Here is a 27,198-nt window from a genome sequence, read left to right as displayed (position 1 = left end):
TGCAATGGTACTGTCAGGACGAGTCATATGCTATTAGTTCAGTCATCCTTTAAGCTGTAACTGGGACCCTGTGCTGTTTTCTCACACGTTTCTCATCTTGCTGAAGTCTCCTTCACCCCTTCTGGGGAGGGATATACTGAGCAAGGTCCAGGCCTCTGTTTTCAAGAATATGGAGCCTTCTCTTTCTCTCCCATTAGTTGAACGAAATGTAAATCCTAAAGTGTGGGCTGATGGAAAAACTGTGTGTTGAGCAATGCTGTTCCTGTGTTTATCAAGCTCAAAGACCCTCACCTATTCCCACATAAAAACAGTGCCCACCAAAACCCAAAGTTAAGAAAGGTTAAAGCCAATCATTAAAAATGTAAAGGAACAAAGACTGTTAATTCCCTGTACCAGTCCATACAACACTCCTATCTGGGGTGTAAAAAAACATCAAATGATAAATGGAGACTTGTCCAAGATCTACAAATAATAAGTGCCTAATCCTCATACTTTATTGTCTACAATTGCCGAAGGAGTAAAATATTTTTCAGTCACTGATTTGAAGGATACTTTTTAGAGTTAAACCTATATTAAGTCATCCCCTACCTATGACTTTAGGACAAGAGAGGATTTTTAGGAATCACAGGCTACTGCCGCATTTGGATTCTGGGTTATGCAGAACTTGCCTGGCCTTTATATAAACGTATAACTGAGACTCAGCAGGCCCAAACCAACAAGCTGGTTTGGTCCCCAGAAACTCAAAAGGCTTCTAAGACTCTTCAAACCGCTCTCTGGCAGGCTCCCGCTTTGAGCTTACCCACAGGATCAGAGTTTAGTTTGTTTGTTACTGAAAAAAAGTCTATGGCTACATTGCTTAAGGATAATTTATGCTATTGTTTTGCTAATGCCTAAAGCTCCTAAGCTTATTAATGGACAAAATCTTACTGTACTGACTTCTCATGATATTAGTGGGATTTTAAACTCTAAAATTCAGAGTGACAATGGCTCCATCTTTAAAGCTGCATAACTCAAGGTGTGTCAAAAGCTCTAGGAGTAGAATATCACTTAAACTGTTCCTGGAGACCCCAATCTTCAGAAAAAGTTGGAAAGGCTAATGTCATTATTAAGCGGCATCTGTGTAGGCTAACTCAGGAAACACAAGACAGTTGGTTTAAAGTTCTCCCCATAGCTTTAATAAGGGCTCAAACTGCCCCTAAGAAGGACCTGTCTCTATGACAGGCTGGTTTTGTGCACAGGTATTGTCATAGATCCTGAAGGCTTGAAATTAACTATGTGACTCAGCTTTCAACTTTTCAACCTCCTCATCAATTGAAGGCTTCCCATGGTGAGTTTCTCCACTTCAAGGAAAAGACTTTCTTCAACTCTTCTTGATCTGATGACATCAAACAATTCTAAGAAGGACTGATATAACATATTGTACCTTAACTGTGTACATAATGTAACTTTTAATTTTGATTATGTTTTAACATGGTTTAATGGCTATTTTGCCTTACATTGGTAACTGTGAAATGGGGTTTGTTTCTAATGATCTGAAAGCTTTTAAGTTACAAAAGGTTGTTCAGGCTCATACAAGTGCCACAACCTTCTCCAACTATTACTTGGGTTCCCTGGATCAGAGACACTCAACATGAGGGTGAGAAGAATATGTTGCATCAACAGTTTAGCGACAATTCCCCTCAACAACAGGAAGTAGTTATGGAATGAAAATGATGCCCCTTTCCCTTGGCAACATAATTCTCCCAAAAGAAAAAGGGGGATCGAGAGAGTCAATCCCTGGGCAGGTTGTTCAGAAGTCCAGGGTCCCCGAGGAGGAGATAGGGGTCTGGAGTTCTCAATGAAGAGGAAAGGACAAACATTATTTTCCTTACATTTCCTTACTAAGGATTATATAACAATAAAGTATCCTGCTTGAGGACATGTTTCTCCTTCCTGAAAACCTTCTGACTAATCATGTTATCTTAAAATGTATATTATGGGAGTGACTCTAGAAAGGTTTTTACAACCTTGAGACATTCTTTTGATTTATTGCAATAACCAATTAAAAAGTACATAATTCCCTTGCTTAGACTAGTGAGGGAGTCACTCTCCATCCCCCTTATGATGTCTATGTAGGAAGCTTGCTCTGTCCCTTTTCATACTCTAATAAAACTCTGCTACACAAAATCTCTTGAGTGATCAAGACTGGTTCCTGGTCCCGAGGGTAAATCTTTGCCTTTGGAGATCACCAATCTGATATCGTTCACAGTAAGCTATCATCTAGGCTTTAGCTGGCCAAGGTTCCTCTATCCATGGGATTTCACAGATAACAATACTGAAGTGGAATCTTCTCCAGGGGATCTTCCTAACCCAGGGATGGAACTCACATCTCCTGCATTGGTAGGTGGATTCTTTACCCTTGAGCCACCAGGGAAGACCCCCACCCCACCCAGTTAGGTCAGGGTAATAAACTTCTACCTGGCGCCTGCATTCTCAAGCCTCCCATAGATGACAGACCATGTGATGAGGTTCTGAACATTGGACATGGCCAGAAGTGATGAAAGTAGTTCTGGGTCACCTTCTCAAGGATGCACTACCCTCTTCCTTTCATTCCCCTCCCCTTCCCCAAATGAGATGACATTTCAAAGGGGTGAGACACCTTCGGCCATGTGAGGAGGGCAAGGACACCCTACGGGATGAATAGCAAACACACCAGCAACCAGAAACATCATTACTCTGTGAAGTAGAGCCCCCTGATGGCTCAGAACAGCCTGCAGTGTAGACTCCCCTCTCCGTTGCCCCATCCCTAAGAGAAGAACCTTCCCTCTTGCTTGAGTCACGGTCACTCAGTCACCTTCATTGCATCAGAACCAGATTCCTAATGAGCACAATGACCAGGTGAAGATCGACCTGCCTAGGGAATTGAGGGTGGGGCCAGAGTGCAGAGGCCAAGGTGACTGAGAGGATGCGTTGTCGCTGTCCTTCATATACTGAGTTGGGTCCAACTCTTTGCATTCCCTTGGACTGCTCATATCAGGCTTCCCTGCCTTTCACTGTCTCCCAGAGTTTGCTCAAACTCATGTCCATTGAGCTGGTGATGCTGTCCAACATCACATCCTCTGTTGCCCTCCTCCTCTTGCCCTCAATCTTTCCCAGCATCAGGGTCTTTTCCAATGAGTTGGCTCTTTGCATCAGGTGGCCAAAGTATTGGAGTTTCACCTTCAGCGTTAGTCCTCCCAAAGAACATTCAGGGTTGATTTCCTTTAGGATTGGCTGGTTTCATCTCCTTACTGTCCAAGGGACTCGCAAGAGTCTTCTCCAATGCCACAGTTTGAAAGCACAAATTCTTCAGCCTTCAGCCTTATCTAATTCCCTCAGATGTACACGACTACTGGAAAAACCATAGCTTTGACTATGTGGACTTTTGTTGGCAATGTGATGTCTCTGATTTTCAATACTCTGTCTAGGTTTGTCATAGCTTTTATTCCAAGAAGCAAGTGTCTTTTAATCACGGTTGCAGTCACCTTCGGCAGTGATTTTGGAGCCAAAGAAAATAATCTGTCACTCTTTTCCATTGTTTCCCCATCTATTTGCCATTAAGTGTGGGACTAAATGCCATGATCTTAATTTTTGGAATGTTGAATTTTAGGCCAGCTTTTTCACTCTCCTCTTTCATTTTCATCAAGAGGCTCTTTAGTTCCTCTTCACTTTCGGCCGTAAGGGTGGTGTCATCTGCGTATCAAGGTTATTGATATTTCTCCCTGCAATCTTGATTTCAGCTTGTGCTTTATCCAGCCTGGTATTTTGCATGATGCATTCTGCATATGAATGAAATAAGCAGGGTATCAATATACAGCCTTGGTGTACTCCTTTCTCAATTTGGAACCAGTTTGTTATTCCGTGTCTGGTTCTAATGGTTGCTTCTTGACTTACATACAGGTTTCTCAGGAGGCAGGTAAGGTGGTCTGGTACTCCCATATCTTGAAGAGTTTTTCGTTTCCTATGATCCACACAGTCAAAAGATTTAGTGTAATCCACGAGGCAGATGTAGATGTTTTTCTGGAATTCTCTTTCTGTTTCTATGATCCAATGGATGTTGGCAATTTGATCCCTGGTTCCTCTGTCTTTTCTAAATCCAGGTGAAATACATGGAAGTTCTTGGTTCATGTACTATTGAAGTCTAGCTTGAAGGATTTTGAGCGTTACCTTGCTAGCATGTGAAATTAGAGCAACTGTATGGTAGTTTCAACTTTCTTTGGCATTACCCTTCTTTGGGATTGGGATGAAAGCTGACCCTTTCCAGTCTTGTGGCCATTGCTGAATTTTCCAAATGTGCTGGTCTATTGAGTCAGCACTTTAACAGCATCATCTTCTAGGATTTTAAATAGGTCAGCCAGAATTCCATCACCTCTACTAGCTTTGTTTATACTATGCTTCCTAAGGCCCATTTGACTTCACAATTCAGGATGTCTGGCTCTAGGTGAGTGACCACACCATCGTGGTTACCCAGGTCATCAAGACTTTTTTCTCCAGTTCTTCTGTGTATTCTTGCCACATCTTCTTTAATCTCCTATATTTCTGTTAGTTCCTTATCATTTCTTTCTTTTACTGTGCCCATCTTTTTGCATGAAATGCTCCCTTGGTATCTCCAATTTTCTTGAAGAGACCTCTAGTCTTTCCGATTCTGTTGTTTTCCTCTATTTCTTTGCTTAAGAAATCTTTCTTATATCTCTCTCCTTGCTATACTTTGGAACTCTGCATTCAGAAGGACATATCTTTCCATGAACTCTGCATTCAGATGGGCATATCTTTCCATTTCTCCTTTGCCTTTCACTTATCTTCTTTCCTAATCTATTTGTAAGACCTCCTCAGGCAACTATTTTCTGTATTGCATCTCTTTTTCTTGAGGATGGTTTTTGTAACTACCACCTGTACAATGCTATATATTGAGCCTGTAGGATGAGCACAATCACAATATAATGAAATGCCATCCCTGTGGGGTAAGGTTCTCCACAAACTGGGGAACAGTAATACCAAAGAAGCCTTCCCACTTCTGTGAAGGTTCTCAACCACATGTCATGGTTCCAAGCCTGGGGAACCAACAAAGGGCCTGGGAATCCCCAGGAAATCTGGGTCACCTCAGGCCAAACAACTATCAGGGAGGGAGTGCAACCCCACTCATCAGCAAATAATTGGGTTAAAGCTTTACTCAGCAAGGTGCTGCCCCCCCGGAGCAAGACCAGTTTTTCCCACCATCAGTCCTTCCCATTAGGCACCTTTCCCAAGCCTCTTAGCCTCTTCCATCACAGGACAGACAGAAAAAGCAAGAAGAACAGCAGTTCCACAGTGGCTAGAACAAAAACCACATTCCAGAAAGTGAATCAGAATGAAAAGGCAGGAAGTTATGTCCCAGACTAAGGGACAAGATAAAACCCCAGAAAAACAACTAAATAAAGTGGAGATAGGCATCCTCCCAGAAAAAAATTCAGAATAATGATAGTGAAGATGATGCGGGATCTTGGGAAAACAATAAAGAGGCAAGAAATGTTTTCCAAAGACCTGGAAGAACTAAAGAACAAACAGCGATGAAGGATACACTGCTGCGGCAGCTAAGTCACTTCAGTCGTGTCCGACTCTGTGCGACCCCATAGACGGCAGCTCACCAGGCTCCCCCGTCCCTGGGATTCTCCAGGCAAGAGTACTGGAGTGGGGTGCCACTGCCTTCTCCAGAATAATACACTAGAAGGAATCAATCGCAGAATAACTGAGGCAGAAGAATGGACAAATGACCTGGAGGATAGGATGGTGGAAATCACTGCCATAGAGCAGAATATAGAAAAAGGAATGAAAAGAAATGACGGTGTCCCTAAGAAGCCTCTGGGACATCATTAAATGCACCAAAATTTGCATTATAGGAAGGTCCTGGAAGGAGACTAGAGAGAGTGCAAGGAAGGATAAACCCAAAGAGGAGCACACCAAGATACCTAGTAATCAAACTGACAAAAATTAAAGACAAAGATAAAATATTAAAAGCAACAAGGGAAAAATGACAAATAACATAGCAGGGAACTCCCATCAGGCTATCAGCTGATTTCTCAACTCAAACTCTGCAAGTCAGAAGGGAATGGCATGATACATTTAAAGTGATAAACGGGAAGAAACTACAACCAAGAATACTCTACCAACAAGACTCTGCTTCAGATTTGATGGAGAAATCAGAAGCTTTCCAGACAAGCAAAAGTGAAGAGAATTCAGCACCACCAAACCAGCTTTACAGCAAATGCCAAAGGAACTTTTCTAGGCAGGAAACACAAGGGATGAAAAAGATCTACAGAAAATAAACCCAAAACAATTAAGAAAATGGCAATTGGATCAAACATATTGATAATCACCTCAAATGTAAATGCATTAAAAGCACCAACTTCCACTTACCAGGTCACTCTGCTTAACCCACGCAAATAATTTGTACCTATTTTATATTGTTAGGTTAATCATGTTCCCATAATCGTTTGTAATTGTAATTATCTTTTATTTTTTGTCTAGCTATTGATTGTGAAAATTGATAAGAATCTTTCACCTTTGTGATTATGTAACTATTACTCAATATCATTGTGTCATGATTGGTCAACAGAAAAATAATAGAACTCTATATATCACCAAAACTACCATTTAATAGAAAAACCTGTAATCACTTTTTAAAATGCAGATACATATCAGAATTTTCTTAGAATTTTTTTTAAATACAAATGCCCAGGTATTGCTTTTTTTCCTCCAGAGCTCCAGATATGTTTCTAATGAACCACCGTAGTTAAAAACAACTGGACTACATGATGATCTTTTACTTTTATCTAGTTTGTTTCACTTTTTCTATTTAATATTCAGTGCTCCCATTTCATTTAGTTTTTGTTTTCCAATTTCTTCATCTCTTTTTTTGTTCTTTCTCAATCCTTCTTCAACTGTAGTAGAAATGCTCTTGTATATGTATATATATATAAATAATATGCATAACATATACTTACATATTTTAGAATATGAATTTCTGCCTAACTAAAAAATGTATGACATTTTGATTCCACTTGTTTGACTAAGTATGAATACAATGCTAGATTTTTAATTTAAAAATAGATATGCAACAAACAACAAAGGTATACTGTACAACACAGGGAACTATAGTCAATACCTCATAATAACCTATAATATAAAATCATTTCAAAAATAATATGTGTGTATGTATACCTGAATCACGTCACTCTGCACCTAAAACACTGTAAGTCAATCATACTTTAATAATATATATAATAAGAAAAAAATAAGTAACTTTTTCAAAAAAGAATGTGACCATCACCTGCTGGCAGCGTGATTCATGTAAGTTTCAGCAGCATTTTTGCCTCGTATTCAACCTCCAAAAATGGAGTTTTGTAAGTCTCCCCATCTCCAGGACTGCCACCAAGACTGAAGGAAGTAAGTGTATCCCTTGTTGTTAGAACAAGAGGTTATCATGAGATGAAGTCAGGGCCCATCCTCTGAGGGTCCCAGGAGCCTGACTAGTGTCGGAAATGGAGCCTCAGAGAATGTCCTGGGGAGGGTGCAGGTGTCCACAGCCCTTCCTGCCCCAGTGATGGGGACCTGTCTTTGCTTAGATTCTTGCTCCTCTGGTCTGCTTTGCAAGGTCAGCTGTGTGGTGTTCAAGGAGGTGAGCATGGTGGTCTGAGACCAGAGATTAGGAATGATCATTCTGTATGTACCTGGAGAAGACAGATCAGTGCCCTTTCCCTCCCTTTATGCCCACCACCCCTGGCCTAGTCAAATCCTGGACTGAGCCCTGGGAACCCAGATAAGAATCAAACTGTAGTTCATGGTGAAGAGGGGAGGTGCTCGGGTATTGTGGCCCCTTTGAAAGTTTCTTGGACATGAGACTCCCTAGGTGAGTCTGGCTGGAAACAACAGGAAATCTTGTTCTGAAAGCACAGGAGGCCTTGTCTTAGGGGCAGATCAAGGGAAGCAGGAAGCAGAAGGAACAGGAGGAAGGCAGGAGGTGAGGCCAGAGGCTGCGCTTTGCAGACACAGGAGTTTATACGGTAAAACATAAAGATTCCCATGAGCTTCACACTTACATCTAGAAATAAGGCAGTAGAAACTCAGAAGGAAGGAAGCACAGATTAAAGAGTTGAAAGGAGAGACAGGGTAAGAAAATCCAAAGAGAAAGCCCAGTGCCATCGTGATGTCCTGCACAGGGTCTGACTTTAGTGGAGTGACAATGGGCTAGAGCCCAGCCCACACTGCAGCCAACCTGGCTCACCCACTGACACTTTGTCCCTCTTGTAGCTTCAGTCTTAGTGTCTCTTCTGTGAAAGAGACCGAGAGCCTGATGCCCTCTGGACACCCTGCCTTCCAGGGTGCATGAAGTGATGCCTGTGAAAAACACTTGTTAAGTGGAGGAGAATGCGCCCTTCATGACAGGATGTGTGGTGATGGAGGTTGTGAAGGTGATGGGGGTGTGACAGTGGCGGTGTCAGTAACGGATATGGAAGAGATGATGATGGTGGTAGTGGTGGTATGGATGATAGCTGTGTTGGTGATGATGGCTGTGATGACAGTGGTTGTGGCGTTGACGGGGATAATGATGCGAATGGAGTTGGTGGTGATGATGATGGTAGTGAGGATGGTAGAGGCGGTGGTAAAGTTTATCGGTTTCCTGTTACGGTGTTGGCGTTGAGGATGCTGGTTGTGCCGTAGGTGGTAGAGTTAGCACTGGAGGTTTCGGTGGTGCTGCTGGCAGTGATGGTGCCAGAAGTGGTTGGAGCGTTAGAGCTGATCATGGAGGTGAAAGTGCTGGTGATTCTGGGGGTGCTCGTGGTGGTGGAGATAGTTTTGCTGTTGGCAGAGGGGGTAATGTTAGTGATAGACGAGGTGCTGTTGGTTTTCGTGGTGGTGAAGGTGATGAGATTTGGTGGTAGTAGAGGTGTTGGTGTTATGATGGTGTGGATGTAACAGTTGACAGAGTGGTTGTATGCACTGGTGTTAGAAGTGGTATTGATGTTGGAGGTGAAATGGGAAATGGGGAAATGAGAAATGAACACATTCTCAATAGGTTTCCCATATTTTTCTACATTTGCTTCTTTTTGTCCCCCTTCTCTACAAGAATGGTGTTTAAAAAAATTAATGTACATTTAATTTTGGTGGTGGTGGAAGTGTTAATAGTGGTGGGGAATGTGGTGGTTTTGGAAGAGATGCATGATGGGTAGGTTGTGGTAACAGTGGTAATTTTGGTGTTGGTGTGGGTGGTGTTGGAGTTAGAAGTGATGCAATGATGTGCTGGGGTATTAGTGGTGATGATGGTGGTGCTGGAGGATTCATTATGGACTTGGAGGCAGTGGGATTGGAGGTGGTACAGGTGCAGACAGTGATGGTGACATTGATGGTGATGGTGCTGATGTTGGAGGTGTTGGTGTTATAAGTGATGCAATGATGTGCTAAGATGTTGGTGGTGGTGATGGTGGTGTTGGGGGCATTCATGATAGACTTGGAGGTAGTCTTGTTGGAGGTGGTACAGGTGCTAGTAGTGATGGCACCAATGTAACCGTGGTGATGTCGGTAGTGTTGGAGGTGGCGATGCTGGTGGTGTTGGAGGTGTTGGTATTGATTGAATAGCTGGTGGGTGAGGTGATGGCAGAGATGGCATCTGACCCTTATTGATAATTGACTAGGGACCCACATGCTGTACTCAATGTGACCTATTTGAATTATTTCAATTTAAACTTTATAACAACTCTTTCAGATAGATCATACATCATTATCAAATATTTTTATACAGGAGGCAACTGAGGCTTAATGAGGTTGCATCACTTGCCCAGGGTTATAGTGTTGGGAATTAGCAGAGTCAGGAACCAGCCAGGCCAGCTGGTCTAGAATCCACACCCTTATCCCCTGCACTCAGACACAGACATGGACACGGCACCAGCAATCACAGTGCTGACTGGTCAGTCTCCTGCTGAGAGGGGAAGATGGAGCCCAGATCAGGGCTCAGACACCCAGTCCCAGCCCCACAGGAGGCCACAGGGACCCTGGTCTGAGGAAGGGTAATCGAACCTGTGAGCTGGAGGATCTGGTCATCAAAGTGGGTCACGGCCTCGTCGTGCATGACCTGGCCTCCGAGGACAAACTCCAGGCGACCTTCGGCCACAAGCTCGTGGACCTTGGCGTGGTGGGCAGAGAGAAAAGGCCAGGTTACACCTCCCAGGCTGAACCATTTATGTTTGCTGGTCTCATGTCTAGTGCGTCTCACGGTCCTTCCTTCAAGCTCCGCAGCCTCATTTATTCTGCAAATAGCAGGACGCTGTCCGTCCGGGGCAGCACTGTGTCCAGCTCTGAGAACAGCCCATGGCTGCTGCTTCGTCAGGCATATATACAGGTATATATGTTCACAACTTTTGTTTGGAATAATTTCCAGCTTATGAAAGCCTTGCAAGGATTGTAAAAAAAGCTCCCCTCCCATAAATCTTTCCACAGATTGCTGTTTTTCATTTGATCAGTCATCTCTGACCCTTTGCAACCCCATGGACTGAAGCACTCTAGGCTTCCCTGTCATTCACTATTTCCCAGAGTTTGCTCAATCGGATGTCCACTGAGTTGGTGATGCCATCTAAGCTCCTCATCCTCTGTCATCCCCTGCTCCTCCTGCCTTCAATCTTACCCCGCATGAAAGTCTTTTCCAATGAGTTGGCTCTTCACACCAGGTGGCCAAAGAACTGGAGTTTCAGCTTCCCCAAATTATCTCACTGTTAATATTATTTACCCATTTCCTTAACACTATTTATTTATTTTAATACAAGATATGGTTTACTTAAACCAATTGAAAGTAAACGTTAGCAGCTGCATTCCTTTAATTCCGTAGTTCAGTAAGTGTTGAGCAAGATCATTATAGCTGTCATATAATTAACTAAATCAGGAATGTAACATTAATCATGCTACCAATGAATTCACATGCAGCTAAAGAGGCCAGGCCCAACCTGTGATCACACGGAGAGGGGGAAGGGACCTGGCCCCAGACTGCCCCTCCAAGGACCATGGCCTCTGACCCACTGTGATGCAGAGTTAATCAAGACCCGGAGGTTAATCCACAGGGACTCCTGGACCCCTGGATGGTCCCGGCTCCAGTGTCCATGGGGGCCATGCAGACCCACAAATGAAGTCAGAAGGTGTGGACACAGGGTCACCCTGGAGTGCCCAGTGTCAGAGGTGACCCTGTTTGCACCAGCTGAGTGCCCAGCTGGGCTGCCAGGGCTGCAACTTTTTAGGAGGAACCAGAAAGGCAGGATCAAACACAAGCCTGTCCCCTGGGCGTGGGGCTGACTACAAACCTGTACTAAATGGACCCTGGGCACAGCTTAGCTGGGTTGGGGCCTCCTGGTTTAGGCAGCCCCGCCCCAGTCACACAGAGCATAACCCAGGGGCTTCCTGAAGGGTCGTTCCTGGGACCCCCAGGGACACTCTCACCTGCCTGGTGAGGACCCCCTGACGGCAGCGTTACCTGGCCTTTCTGCTTGTCCGAGGCGACGCCATCCCACCACAGCCGGAAATACTCCTGCTCCACGGCGATGAACCTGCGCTTCTTCTCAAGGGTCAGCTCCTCCACCACGGAGTTGTAGACGTTGGTGACATAAGCCTGCATGCTCTCCTGGGGTGGCGAAGGGGAGAGACATCACTCGAGACCCGCGGGGGAAACCAGAGGGCGTGGACCAGGGACCGAGGAGGGATGTCCAGGGAGACACGCTGTCCGGGGGCCACTGGCACTCCCACCAAGCCTGTCCAGGCCCTGCCCTAGACCCCCTGCTCCTCAAACAAGGGAGCACGGTGTCCACTCTGTGCTGGCCTGGCGGTGAGCACTGCACTGAGAGAAGGACCCGGGCGGACTCCCTTCGATGGGAGCCTACCCCTGAGGACAGTCACGAGGAGACACACACTCTATGTGACAGAGGGACGTGCCAGCCCAGCCCAGAGGGGCGTGCTGACCACCCCTGCCTTGGAGGACAGACCAGTCGACAACAGGGTCCCGGGAGTGAGGTCCGGGGACCCTGAAGGGCCTTCTTGGGATGAAATGATGGGGAAGCGTGTGTCAAGGGCTGAGGCTGAGAGGAGCTGACCCTGAGAGTCATCTCTCTGGATCTATCTCCTCCCCCCGAGGCTGGGAGCCCCCAGGATGGAGCTGTGCCCGCTCCCATCTGGGTCAGGCTGGCTCCCATGGTGCCCAGAGATGCTGATAAAGGAATGCAAGGAGCCCCAGGCAGGGGGTTATTGGGCAAGGCAGCAATGTCTGCTGACTTGGGCAGCACTCTCCCCTTGGGCTTCAGTGTCCCTTCTGTAAACTGGGGGTAGTGAGCATGCTTCCTCGCACGTCAGCAGGTCCACCTGCAGGTGGGTGACCACCCACAGAGGCTGCCTGGTGAGCTGGGACCAGACTCAGCACCCAGCCTCAGGGCCTCTTGCTGCCCCACTCCCTTTAAAATGAGCGACTCACTCATTAACGTCTCATGGAAAGTATTGAATCCATGATCAGAGTGGTCCTATTCATTTATTTCCTTCCTCCTTCCAGAAAAGATCTTGTGCAAGCCTGGGTAATCATTTCAGTTACCTGCACCAGAGACTTATGGAAATCAGTCTTTCCCTCTTTTCCTTGGCCCTGGTTCATTCATTCACTCAAGGAATATCTGAGGAACCCCTTCCACCCATTGCAGCTGGGGACACATTCTCACTTCTGCCCACAGACAGTATATGTTAGTTGCTCAGTCGTGTCCAAATCTTTGTGACCCCATGGACTATAGCCCACTAGGCTCCTCTGTCCTTGGAATTCTCCAGGAAAGAATACTGGAGTGGGTTACCATTTCCTTCTCCAGGGCATCTTCCTGACCAAGGGATCGAACCCGGGTCTCCTGCATTGTAGGCAGATTCTTTACTATCTGAGCCACCAGGGAAGCCGACATCCAGTCCGTAGCCAAGTACAGGTGGACCCAAGGCCGAGTCCCCTGATGGCAGAGACCCAGGACACAAACCCACTCTGGAGTCCAGATGGAAAAAGAACCGCAGCTTCAAGAGTTGTGCAGGGGTCACTTGGGCACCTACCTGTACGGTGTGCAGCCAGCCCACGTCCATGTGGCTGTGGGGAACCACGAATACCCTCAGTCGGGGCTCAGGCAGAGCCCCCGGGGGCCACATCAGGCCCAACTGCAGGAGCAGAGGCAGCCAGCCCCGCGGCTCCATCTCCTCGGCCAGCACAGAGGCTGGAGGACGTCTGCCTGCCTGCAGGGCCCGGCCTCCTGCCAGCTGGCTGGGCCACCACCCTTCGGTGCATGGAGTGGGGAGGGAACCAGGAGTGACACCCACACAGGTGCTGTCACCTGAGCAGGGCAGGCGGGTGGCGCTCGCTCACTGCCTTGCAGCACTCTGCTCCATCTGCGGTTTCCTGACCATCCGCCTTGAGCCAAACCCCAAACCACCACCCCAGGGAAGCATGCCAGCTTCCCTCTGGCCAGGCCTGGCTCTCCTCACCCTAATCCTCATGCCCCTCCCTTAGGCCTTTCCAGAATTTCCCACTGGGCATCTTACCCATCCCTGCCGCCAACCCACTGGACTGACTCCTTGACGCTGCCCTGCAAATCGTAACTCTCAGTGTGGGGCCTGCCACCACCAGGAAGCCTGCCCTGATACACTCTCCTTCACATGAAACCCCCAATCTGAGCCTTACAATAGGGGTTGTAATCTCTCTTTTAAGGAGGAAAGTTGGCTTTCCCAAATAGGACTTGACAACCTGAGGTCACACATCTAGTGTAGGAGCAGAAGACCTGAAATTTTCAGAATTAGGTCTGAATCAGGGATAGTGACCTTGGCAAGATGCCTAAGCTGTCTGCATCTGAGCAGTCCATCTGTAAAACGGGACACCCATAGATGTACTGGGGACCTGAGAGGGAATGCACATGAGATGACAACAACAGTGCCTCCTTCCTGGAGGATGGCTGGCATGGTGGTGCAGCCTGCAGGGGCCAGAGTGTTGCCTGGGGGTCTCTGTAACCCTGGCTCAGGAGCAGAGGTCTGGGAGTGGGCTCCTCTCTTTGACCTCCAAATGCCTGAGTGCCTCTTTCTATCGCTGCCAGACCTGTGACTCACTCTCCCTTCTGGCCTCCTTGTCCACTCTCCCAGCAAATACAACTGGAGAACACGGTCTCCAAGCAGGTCTTCATCCTTTCGGTCTCATCCCCCTCCCTGGCACCCACCTGACCTGACTTGATCTTAACTTCCTCCTATTGACTACAGGACCTGCGCCTTCTCCCTTTGTAGCTGGTGAACTGGTGACTGTCTAGGAACCAATAGAATGTAGAAAAGATGGCCTGTGTGACTTGGAGGCTGTCAGAAGTGGCAGGACACAGCCTGCCTTGGCCCCTGGTGCGTTCATGTGTGGATCCCAGAGCGTCCAGCTGTGGGGAAGCCCTAACCAGGCCGTTGGGAAGGAGACGTGGAGCAGCCCTAAGAGTCCTTCAGAGAGAGGGGCAGGCCAGCCCCGCTGCTCCAGCCCCTGCCCCATGCGCCTGCGCCCACGTGGAGACATCATCCACATCCCACAGGTGTCTACTCTCGTCCCTTCCACCAGGCCTGTGCATTAGCTGTTCTTGTCTTAGATCATATGGGGTGTGGAAGATACTCATGTCCCTACCTACCATCCATCTCCTTTCACCGCCAGCATGCACCTGTGCTGGTATGATGCTGACCTGGTGGTACCCAGAGCCTCTTTCCTGAGGACCGGACCTTTGGTCAGCATGCCTTCCTGAGCCACAGCTCCTACCTGTCCATTCAGCATCCAGATCAGGCAGAGAAGACCAGAGATGCCCACGTGAGCTCCAAACCAAGTCTTCTCGGCCTCCTTGTGCTCAGCCAACGTGACCTACCTCCTCACGTGGTCTGGGTCAGACCCGCTACCCTGCTGACTCTTGTCTGCTGGCCTCTTGGCAGGAGTAACCCATAGTGACCAGGCCAGCAGGAACTTCTCCCCTGGTGGAAGCACCCCCACTTTGAATGTCCAGACCTCTGAACCGGCAGAGTACGGAGTTGTGTACATGAGATTCCAATTCCCAAGTAGGTCCCTGGGAGTGATGACAAATGGGCCCCACCTGTTTCCATCCCAGATGTTCTACCCACTGGGAACACCAGGCTCTGGTCGTTGGTTTGGGGTCCACATGCCTCCTAGAGGGCGGTGCCCCAGAGCCACAGGTGCCATCTCCAAGCTGCTGCTCAAGAGAACCTCCCCCTGGCTGCTCCATTCCTCTCTCAGGCCGGCAGTTCACAATCGGAGCAGTATCCTCATGGTTGTGTACCCACTACCACACCTCCTTACCAAAATCCATGCCACTGGCTGGCACCCTTTACCTCCTAACCCATTCATCCTTGATTCCTTCTCAGAGGCCATAGTGAGGGTCACCTATGTCATCTGTTCATCGACTTTGCCCCTAAGAGTCCTGGTTTCTTCTAACCATCTCCATAGCCGAGAGTGGGCTTGCTGCCCCTTTTTTCTTGAAATGTCACAGTAATTTCACTGACTTTCCTTCTGACACCTTCGTTCAGGCACCTTACCTCTGATTCTCACATCGTATTACCTCAAGTGCCACCATGGAGCCGCTTCAGTAATCATGCGTCTGCCATCAGCCCCGGTCTGCAGCCCAGCCCTGTGTCTGAGCTTGTTGGTGATACTAGTGCTTGATTTATGGAAGGTCCTCTGGGCCTCGGACTTCACCAACCACCACCATCCAGCCCATTCCTACATCCCTGGATCTTTAATCCTCCCTCCTCCACCTGTCCTGGCAGAGTTGGCATCTCTTTTTCACTCAGTGTAGACCAACCCTGTCCACTCTCAGAATACTCTGCAGTCTGTTAACGTGCCTCCTGCTGTTAAATCCTTTGTGACTGGTGTTTAATCTGCCATAACAGGATACCAGAGAAAGGACATAAACAGCAGACACGTATTATCTCACAGATCTGGAGGTTGCAAGGCCCCCCTTGGGAGGCTAGGAGTCACGGCAGCTTCTATGACAGCCTCAGGGGCTCACTGTTCTTCACCATGAGGCGGCATTTCCCTGCAGGGACAGGCTACAGCACAAGAGCAAGTCTTTCTGGAACAGGCTCTGCCGTGCCCAGCTTGAATAGGCTACTTGATGTTCTATGATTCATGACCTTGTTTCCTGGAAGCAAATTGTCAAGCAAAAGGTTCCACGTGTGTTTTGGTCGCTCCAGTGAGCCGCACCATGAACTCCATATTGAATCCAGCCTGGTGAGAAGAACATGGGGCGCGATACTTCCCCCGCAGCAAAGTCAGCTCGTTCCCACCTGGGGGCCTGTGGCCCGCGACCTCTTCTTGATTGGGCCACAGCGGCTTGTGCGAGTGTGAAGCACGGCTTGTGCTGGGTGTTCTAGACAAAGAGCGGCCCAACCCTGCTTTGGGCTGCGTGCGAGTTTGTAAAGTGGACGCACGAGCACCGCTCGCGTGCATTCTTTGTGACATTAACGCTCTCGGTCCTGTTCGCTAAGTGAACTGTCCCGGGGAGTTCAGACTTGTCCTGATGGGTACACTGCCTGGGGCTGCAGCTAGTGCCAAGCGCCTCCCCACAGCAGCAGGGACCCAGCATCCTCTTGCTTTTAACCTTCCACAGCTCCTGTGGCTGCCCTCTGGGAACCTGACCCTCAGCCTGCACCTCAGACCCTCTAGGACTCATCCCCCCTGCCTTTCTGGCCTGTTTACAATGAGAGCGCTCTAAAATTTAACCCATTTAGAAATGTATTCCATTTAAGGACCCATCATCTGCCATTGGCGAATATTATCTCAAAAGCAATTCAAAACAATAAGATGCAAGAGGTGTCCCTACAAGGGAGTGAAAAGTATATTACCGTCACAAGCTCTAGAAAACAGCCTAAGAAAGTAAAGGCCTTCATTGCTTAGCAGATGCAATGAAGGTTGAGATGACACAGGCCCTTATAGAATGGGAGCCCCTAGGACAAATTTCCCTGAGAGCTGACACAGCCAAGAGACTACTTGGAAACGCAGTTTGTCTGACTGGCTGGAAGATGTACCCCATATTATGTGTACCTTCTGGAGTGCAGAGACCAAGCTCTCAAAATAGAAACAGGATGCCTAGAAGTTCAAGTAGAACATATACATCTCAAAGGCACAGGGAGATGAATTCAGGTTCCTCCCAGAAGGGCTTTTGTTCCTTTAAGGTCAGAATTCTGAGAAGGTATTTTATCAAGACAACTTTCTCTAACTGCATACACAAAAGTCAAAACACGCTTTGGAGTATCAACAGAGCTCCATCTTGGGTGAGTTCCCAATTAAGTGAGTACTTGCAAGTATAAGTTCTGTACATGTATGAACCCTGGGTTGGGGTGTTAGCTGAAGGCTGGCAACCTGTCATCCATCTTGCTTTTGATCTGAAAGGTTTGTTTCCCATTTTAAAGGTGGCTTGTCAGGATAGAATCATACTGATAGCTGAGTGACGGGCCAAGGTGCTGTTTGTGAGCGTAACTCCTCTCGGCGTCACCCTAGAGTTGTTCAAGTCTTTTACATTTCTCAGTCTCTCCCTCCTACGGTCTAAAACCACTGTGAGTGTTGAGAGCACAGGGCGGCCAGTGTGTTCTGTGTGTCCCTGTGAAAGCATTGAAGCTGAGGCAGGCAGTCCTTTAAGGTGGAGATGAACATTCTCTCATGCTTTCCTTAATCCCTGTTCCATAGTGTATCTCGCCTGAGAACTGGCCTTTCTTTAGGTCAGGAACTAATGATCACAGAGCACAATGTCTTACTCATGGAAATGCTTTTCTTAGGCCTTATGTTAATAATTATAATGGTAACAAATTTTGCCTGGGAACCTGTTTCTCAAGACTTGCACCCCTGATTACACAGCAGCAGTATATCTTGCCCAGAGACATTGCCCAGAACCCATTCTCCCTGGCTAATCTTGTGCCAAAGTTATCTCAGGATGTATGCCTTGGGAAAGGCTCTGGTGGAATTCTTACAACCTTGAGGTATTCTTTTTATCAATTCTCAGCAGCAAGTTGAGAAGTATATAAGGTCCTACTTAAACTAGTGAGGCGGGTGCTCTTTCTACTCCCTTCTGGTGTCTGTGTCAGAAGCTTTCTCTGTCCTACACTTTAAGTAAAACTTTGCACACAAAGCTCTGAGTGACTGAGACTATCTTTGGTTCCAGAGTTAAATCTTCTCCTTCGAAGACCACAAATCCATCAGTACCGTTCATCATAGGCTATCATCTGGCCAAGCAAATTTTAAATTAATAAATGAGTTTCTCTATGGGACCACTACCCAGTAGGTAGACTTGCCTTCAACACTCCCACAAGTTTCTTGGTTGCCTGAGGAAGCTGTCACCAGTTGGAAGATTTGTTTCATTTCTTTGAAGCTGGGAGCTCTCATTAGGTATCCATAATTTTTTTTTCCAACAAATTCTATTAAAGTAGCTGAATATAGGAAAGACATCATCGCAGACTCCTATTTAATCACCGAGTCCAAACCACCCCAGTGTCTCTCAACTGAGCAAAAATCCCTGCAACTTTAATCCTTGTAAATTTTAATTTACATTTTAATTACAGTTTAATCCCTGTAAATCCCAGGGTAACCCAGGGATCTTTTCTTGAAAGGAAAGGAAAACTTACTCCTCAAAGTTAGTTTATCCACTGCCAAGTAAAACTTAGCATTGTCACCAATTATAGAAGATCCAGGGCACAGAAGGCTTCCCCTTCTTCCATCCTGAGTCCTCCTCAGGTGCATCATCGGTGGGTAGCTTGATTTTGTAGTACTGAAATAGCAGTCAACATTTTTTTCTTTACAGTTAACTTTTAACATAAGACCACCTGAGGCTACAGATGATTATTTTCAGGCATCTTTAACTCTTTGGTCAAAGGCCAAACTATAGGCTGTAGTTAAAGAATTTCTTAAAACCAGGATCCTCAAGTTTCTGTAAATGGACAACTTCCTCAGATTAGTGACTAAATATATTTAAAAAGCAAAAAATAAGATGAGAGGCAACTGATCTGACTGAACTCATGATCACAGCTGATATTCAGAACCTGGTAGAAAATGTTTTAGGCCATCTCTCATAAATTAAAATAGAGCTATATATCTAGAAGGAAAAACAAAAAAAAAGGAGATTGAAAATGATGTAGTTGAAGGGCGCATGTTTCCAGATATTATAAAATGTATTCATAAATTTGTTAATATAATTAATTCTGGTATGACAGACAGCTCATATACCTACCTCTTAGTTTTTATTAGAAATTAAGGTTTCTAAAAGTTCAGAATTCTAACTAATGTATTTAATCAGGACTACTGGAAATAACAGGAGAAACAACTCTGCAAGGAAAGAAGGATGTGTCTTTGGCTAGGAAAAGTTATGAGATATGGGGATCTGCTTTTGCTAAAAATAAAAACATACAAAAGCCCCTCCTCCCCCTGCAAGTATTTGGCTCAGAATGAAACAGAGGAGAGATCACAGCATGCAGAGCAGGGGTAAGAAACTCACTATGAGTGGTCAAGCAGGCTAAAATTACGTGACTTTACTATAAAGTTTATGAAATTAAGCTTTAATATCAACAGCACACTTAGGTAAAAATGAAATTTTATTTCTTTTTTACTTTCATCTATTAAAAGGACAAAAGTTTTATGGACTGTTGGACTGCTCCTGAAATGATCCTGAAAGGTTTTTTCCCCCTTTTAAGTAAGTAATCCACTTAGAAAGCAAAGATGTTGTGTTTCATCAAAATAATTTTGCCTTTATCAGGTGTTTGACAGTTTCAGAAAACTAAGTCTTCCTAATATTAAGAGAGCTAAGTTTTGCTCACAACTATGTAACCTTTTGTATTTTCCTTTGAAATTTTTTATTGTCACTTTGGTCAAATAGGTGGTTAAGTATTGTTTCATAATGATCTGTCATCCTATTTAATCAAATATCCAAACCTTTTGATTTTTTTTTTTGACAAGCTATCCCAAATCAAATTGTATATGAAGTCCTTTTGACCTTACGTTTATTTGGGGACTTCCCAGAGGTCCCCTGAAACATCTCAGAAGATTTTTGCTCTCTTTATATAAAGAAAGATATTACATGAATTAGCCTTATTTCACATGTTAAGTTATATAGGGGAGACTGTCAAATAAGTGATGCTAAAACCTTCTGAGATTATATTTTTGTGGCTTCCTTATTGTTGGTAAAGGAGAAGATCAAGATGGTGGAGTTAAAGCATGTGATACTCACCTGCCCCCATGAACATATCAAAAATATATGCACATATGGAACAATTCTCACTAAAAACTTAACTGGAAACTGACAAAAGAATTCCTATATAATCAAGCCTATAAGAAAGATACACACGTAAGATACACATATAATTGAGTAGGAAAGGGAAAAAGGTGATGTGGTCAAGTCCAACACCTGGAAGGGGACTCAGAGGAAAAGTGAGACTGAGGGTGAGATTCCATGCGAAAGGAAATCAAAGGAAGCTGGAATAGTGATACTCACATCAGAAAAAAATAGACTTTAAAATAAAGATGATTACAAGAGACAAGAAAGGACACTACACAAGGATCAAAGGATCGATCCAGGAAGAAAATATAACGATTGTAAATATATATGGACCCAACATAGAAGCACCTCAATAAATAAGGCAAATACTAACTTCTGTCAAAGGGGAAATCAACAGTAACACAGTACAACTGGGATATTTTAACACCCTACTCACACTAATGGACAGATCATCCAGATCAAAAACTAATAAGGAAACACAAGCCTTACATGACTCATTCGATCAGATTGACTTTATATCTACAGGATAGTCCATCCAAAGGCAGCAGAAATATACTTTCTTCTGAAGTGCACATGGAACATTCTCCAGGCTAGATCACATCTTGGGCCATGAGTTATGACTCGGCAAATTTAAGAATATTGAAATCATATCATGCATCTTTTCTGACCACGTCACTATGAGAAGTCAATTATGGGGGAAAAAACTGTAAAAACACATGAACACTTGGAGGCTAAACGATATGTTACTAGACAACCAATGGATCAATGAAGAAATCAGAGAAATAAAAAAAGTACCTAGAGACAAATAACAGTGAAAACAAAATGATTCAAAACCTATGGGACACAGCAAAATAATTCTGAGAGGAAAGTTTATAGTAACACAGTCTTACCTCAGGAGACAAACAGCAACAACAAAAATGTAAATAAACTACCTAACCTTACACTTAAAGCAACTAGAGAGAGAAAACAAACAAAACTGAAGTTAGTAGAGGGAAAGAAATCATAAAGAACAGAGCAAGAAGGAGCGAAATAGAGATGAAGAAATATGAAACTAAAAACTGGTTCTTTGAGAAGATAAACCAAACTGATAAACCTACAGCTGGACTCATTAGGAAGAAAAAGGAGAGGATCCAAATCAATAAAGTTAGAATGAAAAAGGAGAAGTTACAGCTGATACCTCAGGAGTACCAAGGATCATGAGACCACTATGGGCAACTACATGGAAGTAAAATGGGCAACCTAGAAGAGATGGGTAAATTCTTAGAAAAGTACGACTGTCCAAGATTGAGCCAGAAAAACACAAAAATATGAACAGATCAGTCACAAGTACTGAAACTGAAACAGTGACTAAAAAAATTCCCACCTGTTGACTAAAAAGTTAGTCGCAACCTGAAACTAGAGAGTTATTTTATTTGGTAGGAATGTTAAGGACTCTGATCCAGGGAGGTAGCATCTCAGTAGCCCTGAGAAAACTGTTACAAGGAGTCAGGAGAGGGATTCAGGCTATATACAAGTTTGCAACAAAGGAGGAAGGCAGTATGAACATCAAAGATGATTGAGTAAGGAAAACCAGATACCAAGCTAAGAAACAGCTTTCTTCTATGTATGGGAAGATGCAAGCCTCCAGACTCACTGAATTCATTCCTTTCATACGCACCTCCAGGGCCAAACCCTTAATTGTTTATTGTCCCCACCCATAATACCTTGTTCATTGAAAGGAGTGACATATGTGGTGGACGGCTGCTTCTTGTATTCCCTTGAATTCCTCAGCAACCACCATGGGGGTGAGGATGGCAGCATCTGTTGGATCGCAGCCATTCTTTTCCTCTTGGGGAGTCCTCATTCACATTTGGAGGCCCAAAATTGCTGATGGCTGTGGTATTTCTTGCCCACTGATACGGCAAGAAATATTCATTTCACACAACAGACAAAAGTCCAGGACTAGATGGCTTCATAAGTGAATTCTATCAAACAATTAGAGAAGAGTTAGCATCTATCGTTCTCAAAATATTCTGAAAACTTGCAAAGGGAACACTCCTCTCATTGTGTGAGGCCACAATCACCCTGATACAAAAAACAGACAAAAAGACCACCAAAAAATATATATATATGTATATATATAGGCCAATATCACTGATGAAAATAGATACAAAAATCCTCAACAAAATACTAACAAACTGACTCCAACAACACATTAAAAGGATCATATACCATGAGCAAGGGAGATTTATCCCAGGGATAACTGATGAAAAAAATCAAAGATGGCACAAACAGATGGGGAGATATCTCATGTTCTTAGATTGGAAGAATCAATATTGTCAAAATGACTATACACCCAAAGTAATCTACAGATTCAATGCATTCCTATCAAAACCAGTAGCATTTTTCACAGAATTAGAATAAAACACTTTACAATTTGTATGGAGACAAAAAAAAAAAAGATACCAAATAGCATGAGCAATCTTGAGAAAGAAAAATGGAGCTGGAGAAATCAGGCTCTCTGACTTCAGACTATACTTCAAAGCTACAGTAATCAAGAAAGTACAGTATGAGCACAAAAAAAGAAATATAGATCAGTGGAAGAGGATAGACAGTGCAGAGATAAACCCTCGCACCTATAGTCACCTAATCTATGACAAGCAAGACGAGAATATTCAACAGAGGGAAAAACAGTCTCTTTAATACATGGTGCTGGGAAAACTGGACAGCTATATGTAAAACAAAGAAATGAGAATACACCCTAACACCCTACGCAAAAATTAACTCAAAATGGATTAAAGACCTGGATGTAAAGCCAAATATTATCAAACTCTTAGAGGGAAACATAAGCAGAACACTCTCTGACATATATCACAGCAAGATCTTTTTTGGTCCACCTCCTAGAATAATAAAAATAAAAACAAAAATAAACAAATGGAACTTAATAAAACTTAAAAGCTTTTGCACAGCAAAGGAAACCATAAGCAAAATGAAAAGACAACCCTCAGAATGGGAGAAAATATTTGCAAAGTATGCAACCAACAAGGGATTAATGTCCAAAATACACAAATAACTCATGCATCTCAGTATCAATAAAAAAAAAAACAGCCCTAATCAAAAACTGTGTGGAAGACCTAAATAGACATTTTTCCAAAGACAACACACAGATGGCTTAAAACCACATGAAAAAGATACTCAAAATCACTAATCATTAGAGAAATGCAAATCAAAACTGAGATATCACCTCACAATGGTAAGAATGGCCATCATCAAAAACTCTACAAACAATAAATTCTGGAGAGGATGTGGAGAAAAGGGTACCCTCCTACACTCTTGGTGGAAATGTAAATTGGTATAGCCACTATGAAGAACAATAAGGAGGTTCCTTAAAAATTTTTAAATAGAGCTTCCATGTGATCCAGCAATCCCACTCCTGGTCATATATCCAGTGGAAGTGAAAGTTGCTCAGTCGTGTCCAACTCTTTGCAACCCCATGGACTATACAGTCCATGGAATTCTCCAGGCCAGAATACTGGAGTGGGTAGCCTTTCCCTTCTCCAGGGGATCTTCCCAACCCAGAGATCAAACCCAGGTTTCCCACATTACAAGCAGATTCTTTACCAGCTGAGCCACACCAGAGAAACATATAATTTGAAAAGATATATATACCACAATGTTCATTTCAGAATTATTTACAATAACCAGGACATGGAACCAACCTATTATGTATTCATCAACAGAGGACTGGATACAGAAGATGTGGTACCTATATACAATGGAATATCACTTGGCCATAAAAAGAAAAAATAATCCCATTTGTAGCAACATGGATGGACCTAGAGATTGTCATACTGAGTGAAGTAAGTCAGACAGAGAAAGGCAAATGTCATATGGTATCACATATGTGTAATCTAAAAATGGTACAAATGAATTTATTTACAAAACAGAAGTAGAATCACAGATGTAGAAAATAAACTGACGATTGCCAAGGGGGCTAAAGGGGAGAGTGGTGAATTGGGAGACTGGAATGGACACATGCACACTACTGTATATAAAATAGATGACTTACTGTACAGCATAGAGAACTCTAATCAATATTCTGTAATGACTTCTATGGGGAGAGAATCTAAGAATACTGGACATATGTGTGTGTATACACATATATATATGCAGATACAAATATATATATACATATAAAACTGATTCATTTGCTGTATAGCAGAAACTAACACAACTTTGTAAATCAACTATACTCCAATAAAATTTTAGAAAAATATCAGCAAGAATCAATTACAGGAGACTAAATGATTCAATGAGGATGACTGTCATTTTTATGACTTCTTATGCTGGTTCTCTAATATTTTTTCTAGATATAAGGAAACTTTTCCTCTTAAGCTAAATATGACTTAAAGTAATTTGGTAACTTCTAACTTTGTAGGAAGAACTGAAACATTCATCTTATTCTCCCTACCTGATCCTTCCAGAATTTGGAAACTCTTAGCGAGTATTCTTATTTTTGTGGCAATATAGGTATTTGCATAAGTTCAATAAGATTCAATTTTGTTTATAATAGAACATAATTGAAAACATTTTTTGTAGTGCCAACACTTTGATTGGAATACCCAATTTGAAAATGTTCATAAACTCAGATATGAATAGCAACTTTAAGGAACTGACTGATGTTATGGGAACATAAATGTTCTTGAAAAAATAAACTAGTCCTTTTCCTATAGGTTTCCCAGTGGCTTTATCAGATGAGTAAGAAAGGTCACTTCTTGGTGGCTGCAGGAACCTCAGGATATTTAGGGGACCTCAAGAAGAGAGGAATTTGCTCATATCTATAGGCATTGAAGGTGAGTCTGATGGTAATCCTTTGGCTTGGCTTCCTGGCAGCAAGGCGTTTTTAAAAGTTCAATCTGAGACTCCTTATGAAAAAGTTTCAGCAAAGCAGATTTAAAAGAGCCTATATGATATCTCCAGGTGTCTCACTGGTACAGAATCTGCCGGCCAATACAGGAGACATATGGGATACAGGTCTAATCCCTGAATAGGAAAAATCCCCTGGAGGAGTAAATGGCAACCCACTCCAGTATTCTTGCCTGTAAAATTCCATGGAACAAGGAGCCTTGTAGGCTATAGTCCATGGGGTCACAAAGAATTGGACATGACTGAGCACCCACATACATATATATGATCTTTCACTATTCCTGTTGTGTGTAAGTCACTTCAGTTGTGTCGAACTCTTTGCAACTCCACGGACTGTAACCCACCAGGCTCTTCCGTCCATGGGGACTCTCTGGGCAAGAATACTGGAGTGGGTTGTAATGCTCTCCTCCAGGGGATCTTCCCAACCCAGAGATCAAACCCGCACCTCCTGTGACTGTGGCATTGCAGGCAGATTCTTTTACCACCGAGCCACTCGTGAAGCCCTTTCTTGCTGCAATCATGTAAATAAAAAGGACACATTCACTGAATTTAGACTTAGCTGCCAACATATTAGTCTTAATATGGCTGCTGCTGCTGCTGCTATCTTTTGTTAAAAGGGGCTCCTTCTAGAGAGAAAAATTACATTTTAGTAATAAACCTTTGTGGCTATTACATTTAAATGCTGTGCACGGTCTTTCAACATTTTGTTTTCCACCCCTAAACTCGACTGGATCATGAATTCTAGTTTCCTCCTATTTGGCGACAACTCTCCGAACTAAAATTTTGAATTCTTCTCCTACATTTCTGACATGGAATCACTAAGAACTAGGACTTCCCAGGTGGCTCTAGTGGTAAAGAATCCTCCTGTCAATACAGGAGATGCAAGAGACGGAAGTTTGATCCCTGCTTCAGGAAGATCCCCTGGAGTAGGAAGTTGCAACCCACTCGAGTATTCTTGCCTGGAGGATTCCATGGACAGAGGAGCCTGGCGGGCTACAGTTCACAAGGTCGCAAAGAGTCAGACATGACTGAGTGACTGCGGACAAGAACTCCAAACTAACATTTTGAATTTTCCTCCCACTTCTCTGATGTAGAATCACTGAGAACTAAAACTGACCTTTTTAAAAGCTGTTCAAGCTAATGTTGGGCAAATTGATGTAAGCTTCACAGAGATCATCATAGTGGCTCATGTGTGGACAGTCTTTGTGCCTGCTGCTGCGTGGCCGCTCAGAAAGATCACCAGAGACATTCCAATAACAAATTAGGAAAACCTATCAATATGTCACCGTCTGCTTCACTCCATCTGAATGTCCTTTGAGCTGGACATCTAGAAATCTTGGCTGGTTCTCTTCAGAACTCAGAAACTGGGATTATAATTAGTTCCAGTCAGTACTGTTTCCCTTCTGTTTCCACAGAAATGCTTAGTTGCTCAGTCGTGTATGACTCTTTACTACCCCATGGACTGTAGCCTGCCGAGCTCCTCTGTCCGTGGGATTTTTCAGGCAAAAATACTGGAGTGGGTTGCCATTTCCTCCTCTAGGGGACCTTCCCTACCCAGGGATCAATCCCATATCTCCTGTGTCTCCAGAAATGCAGGTCGATTATTTACCCACTGAGCCATCGGGGAAGCCCTTCCACAGAAATGCCTCTTATTAAATACCTGATTGCTTGTACCACAGTCCTAACTTTGGGACCCTGCCTTCATCACCACGTCTTGAAATAAGACACAGCCATTTGACTGAACTGAACTCTTCTGGGGACTAAGAGACTGGTTCAATAAGATGAGGCATCTGCCAACTCAACTTCTGGACTGTGAATTTCTTGGAGAATTTTCAAAGGCTGGACTGCAGGTCCACAAGATGTGCCACTTTGCATGTGGATTATTTTGAGCTAAAAGCCGTCAAGACCCTGTAGGCAAGAGACACTTATCCCCTCACTTAACTACCTGGAAGAATTGAAATTGTGGGATGGG

General features: G+C 44.2%; 1 protein-coding gene across 1 annotated transcript in view; it reads right to left on the bottom strand.

Annotated features, from left to right (window-relative positions):
- The window catches only part of LOC145543640 (epididymis-specific alpha-mannosidase-like), a 35,260-nt gene extending 22,024 nt beyond the window's left edge, over positions 1 to 13,236 (bottom strand). The window contains exons 1-3 of the mRNA XM_081585858.1: positions 13,099 to 13,236; positions 11,510 to 11,656; positions 10,069 to 10,174 (exon numbers count right to left, since the gene is read on the bottom strand). Coding sequence (XP_081441984.1) covers positions 10,069 to 10,174; positions 11,510 to 11,656; positions 13,099 to 13,236 — 391 coding nt within the window. The remainder of the gene's footprint in view (positions 1 to 10,068; positions 10,175 to 11,509; positions 11,657 to 13,098) is intronic.
- Positions 13,237 to 27,198: the final 13,962 nt, after the last annotated feature.

The sequence above is a fragment of the Giraffa tippelskirchi genome, chromosome 1 (genome assembly GCF_054371585.1).
Source record: "Giraffa tippelskirchi isolate mGirTip1 chromosome 1, T2T-mGirTip1v1.2.pri, whole genome shotgun sequence".
Classification (NCBI taxonomy): Eukaryota; Metazoa; Chordata; class Mammalia; order Artiodactyla; family Giraffidae; genus Giraffa; species Giraffa tippelskirchi.
Note: the sequence above shows the minus strand (reverse complement) of the source record. Positions and strands in the feature narration are given on the sequence as shown.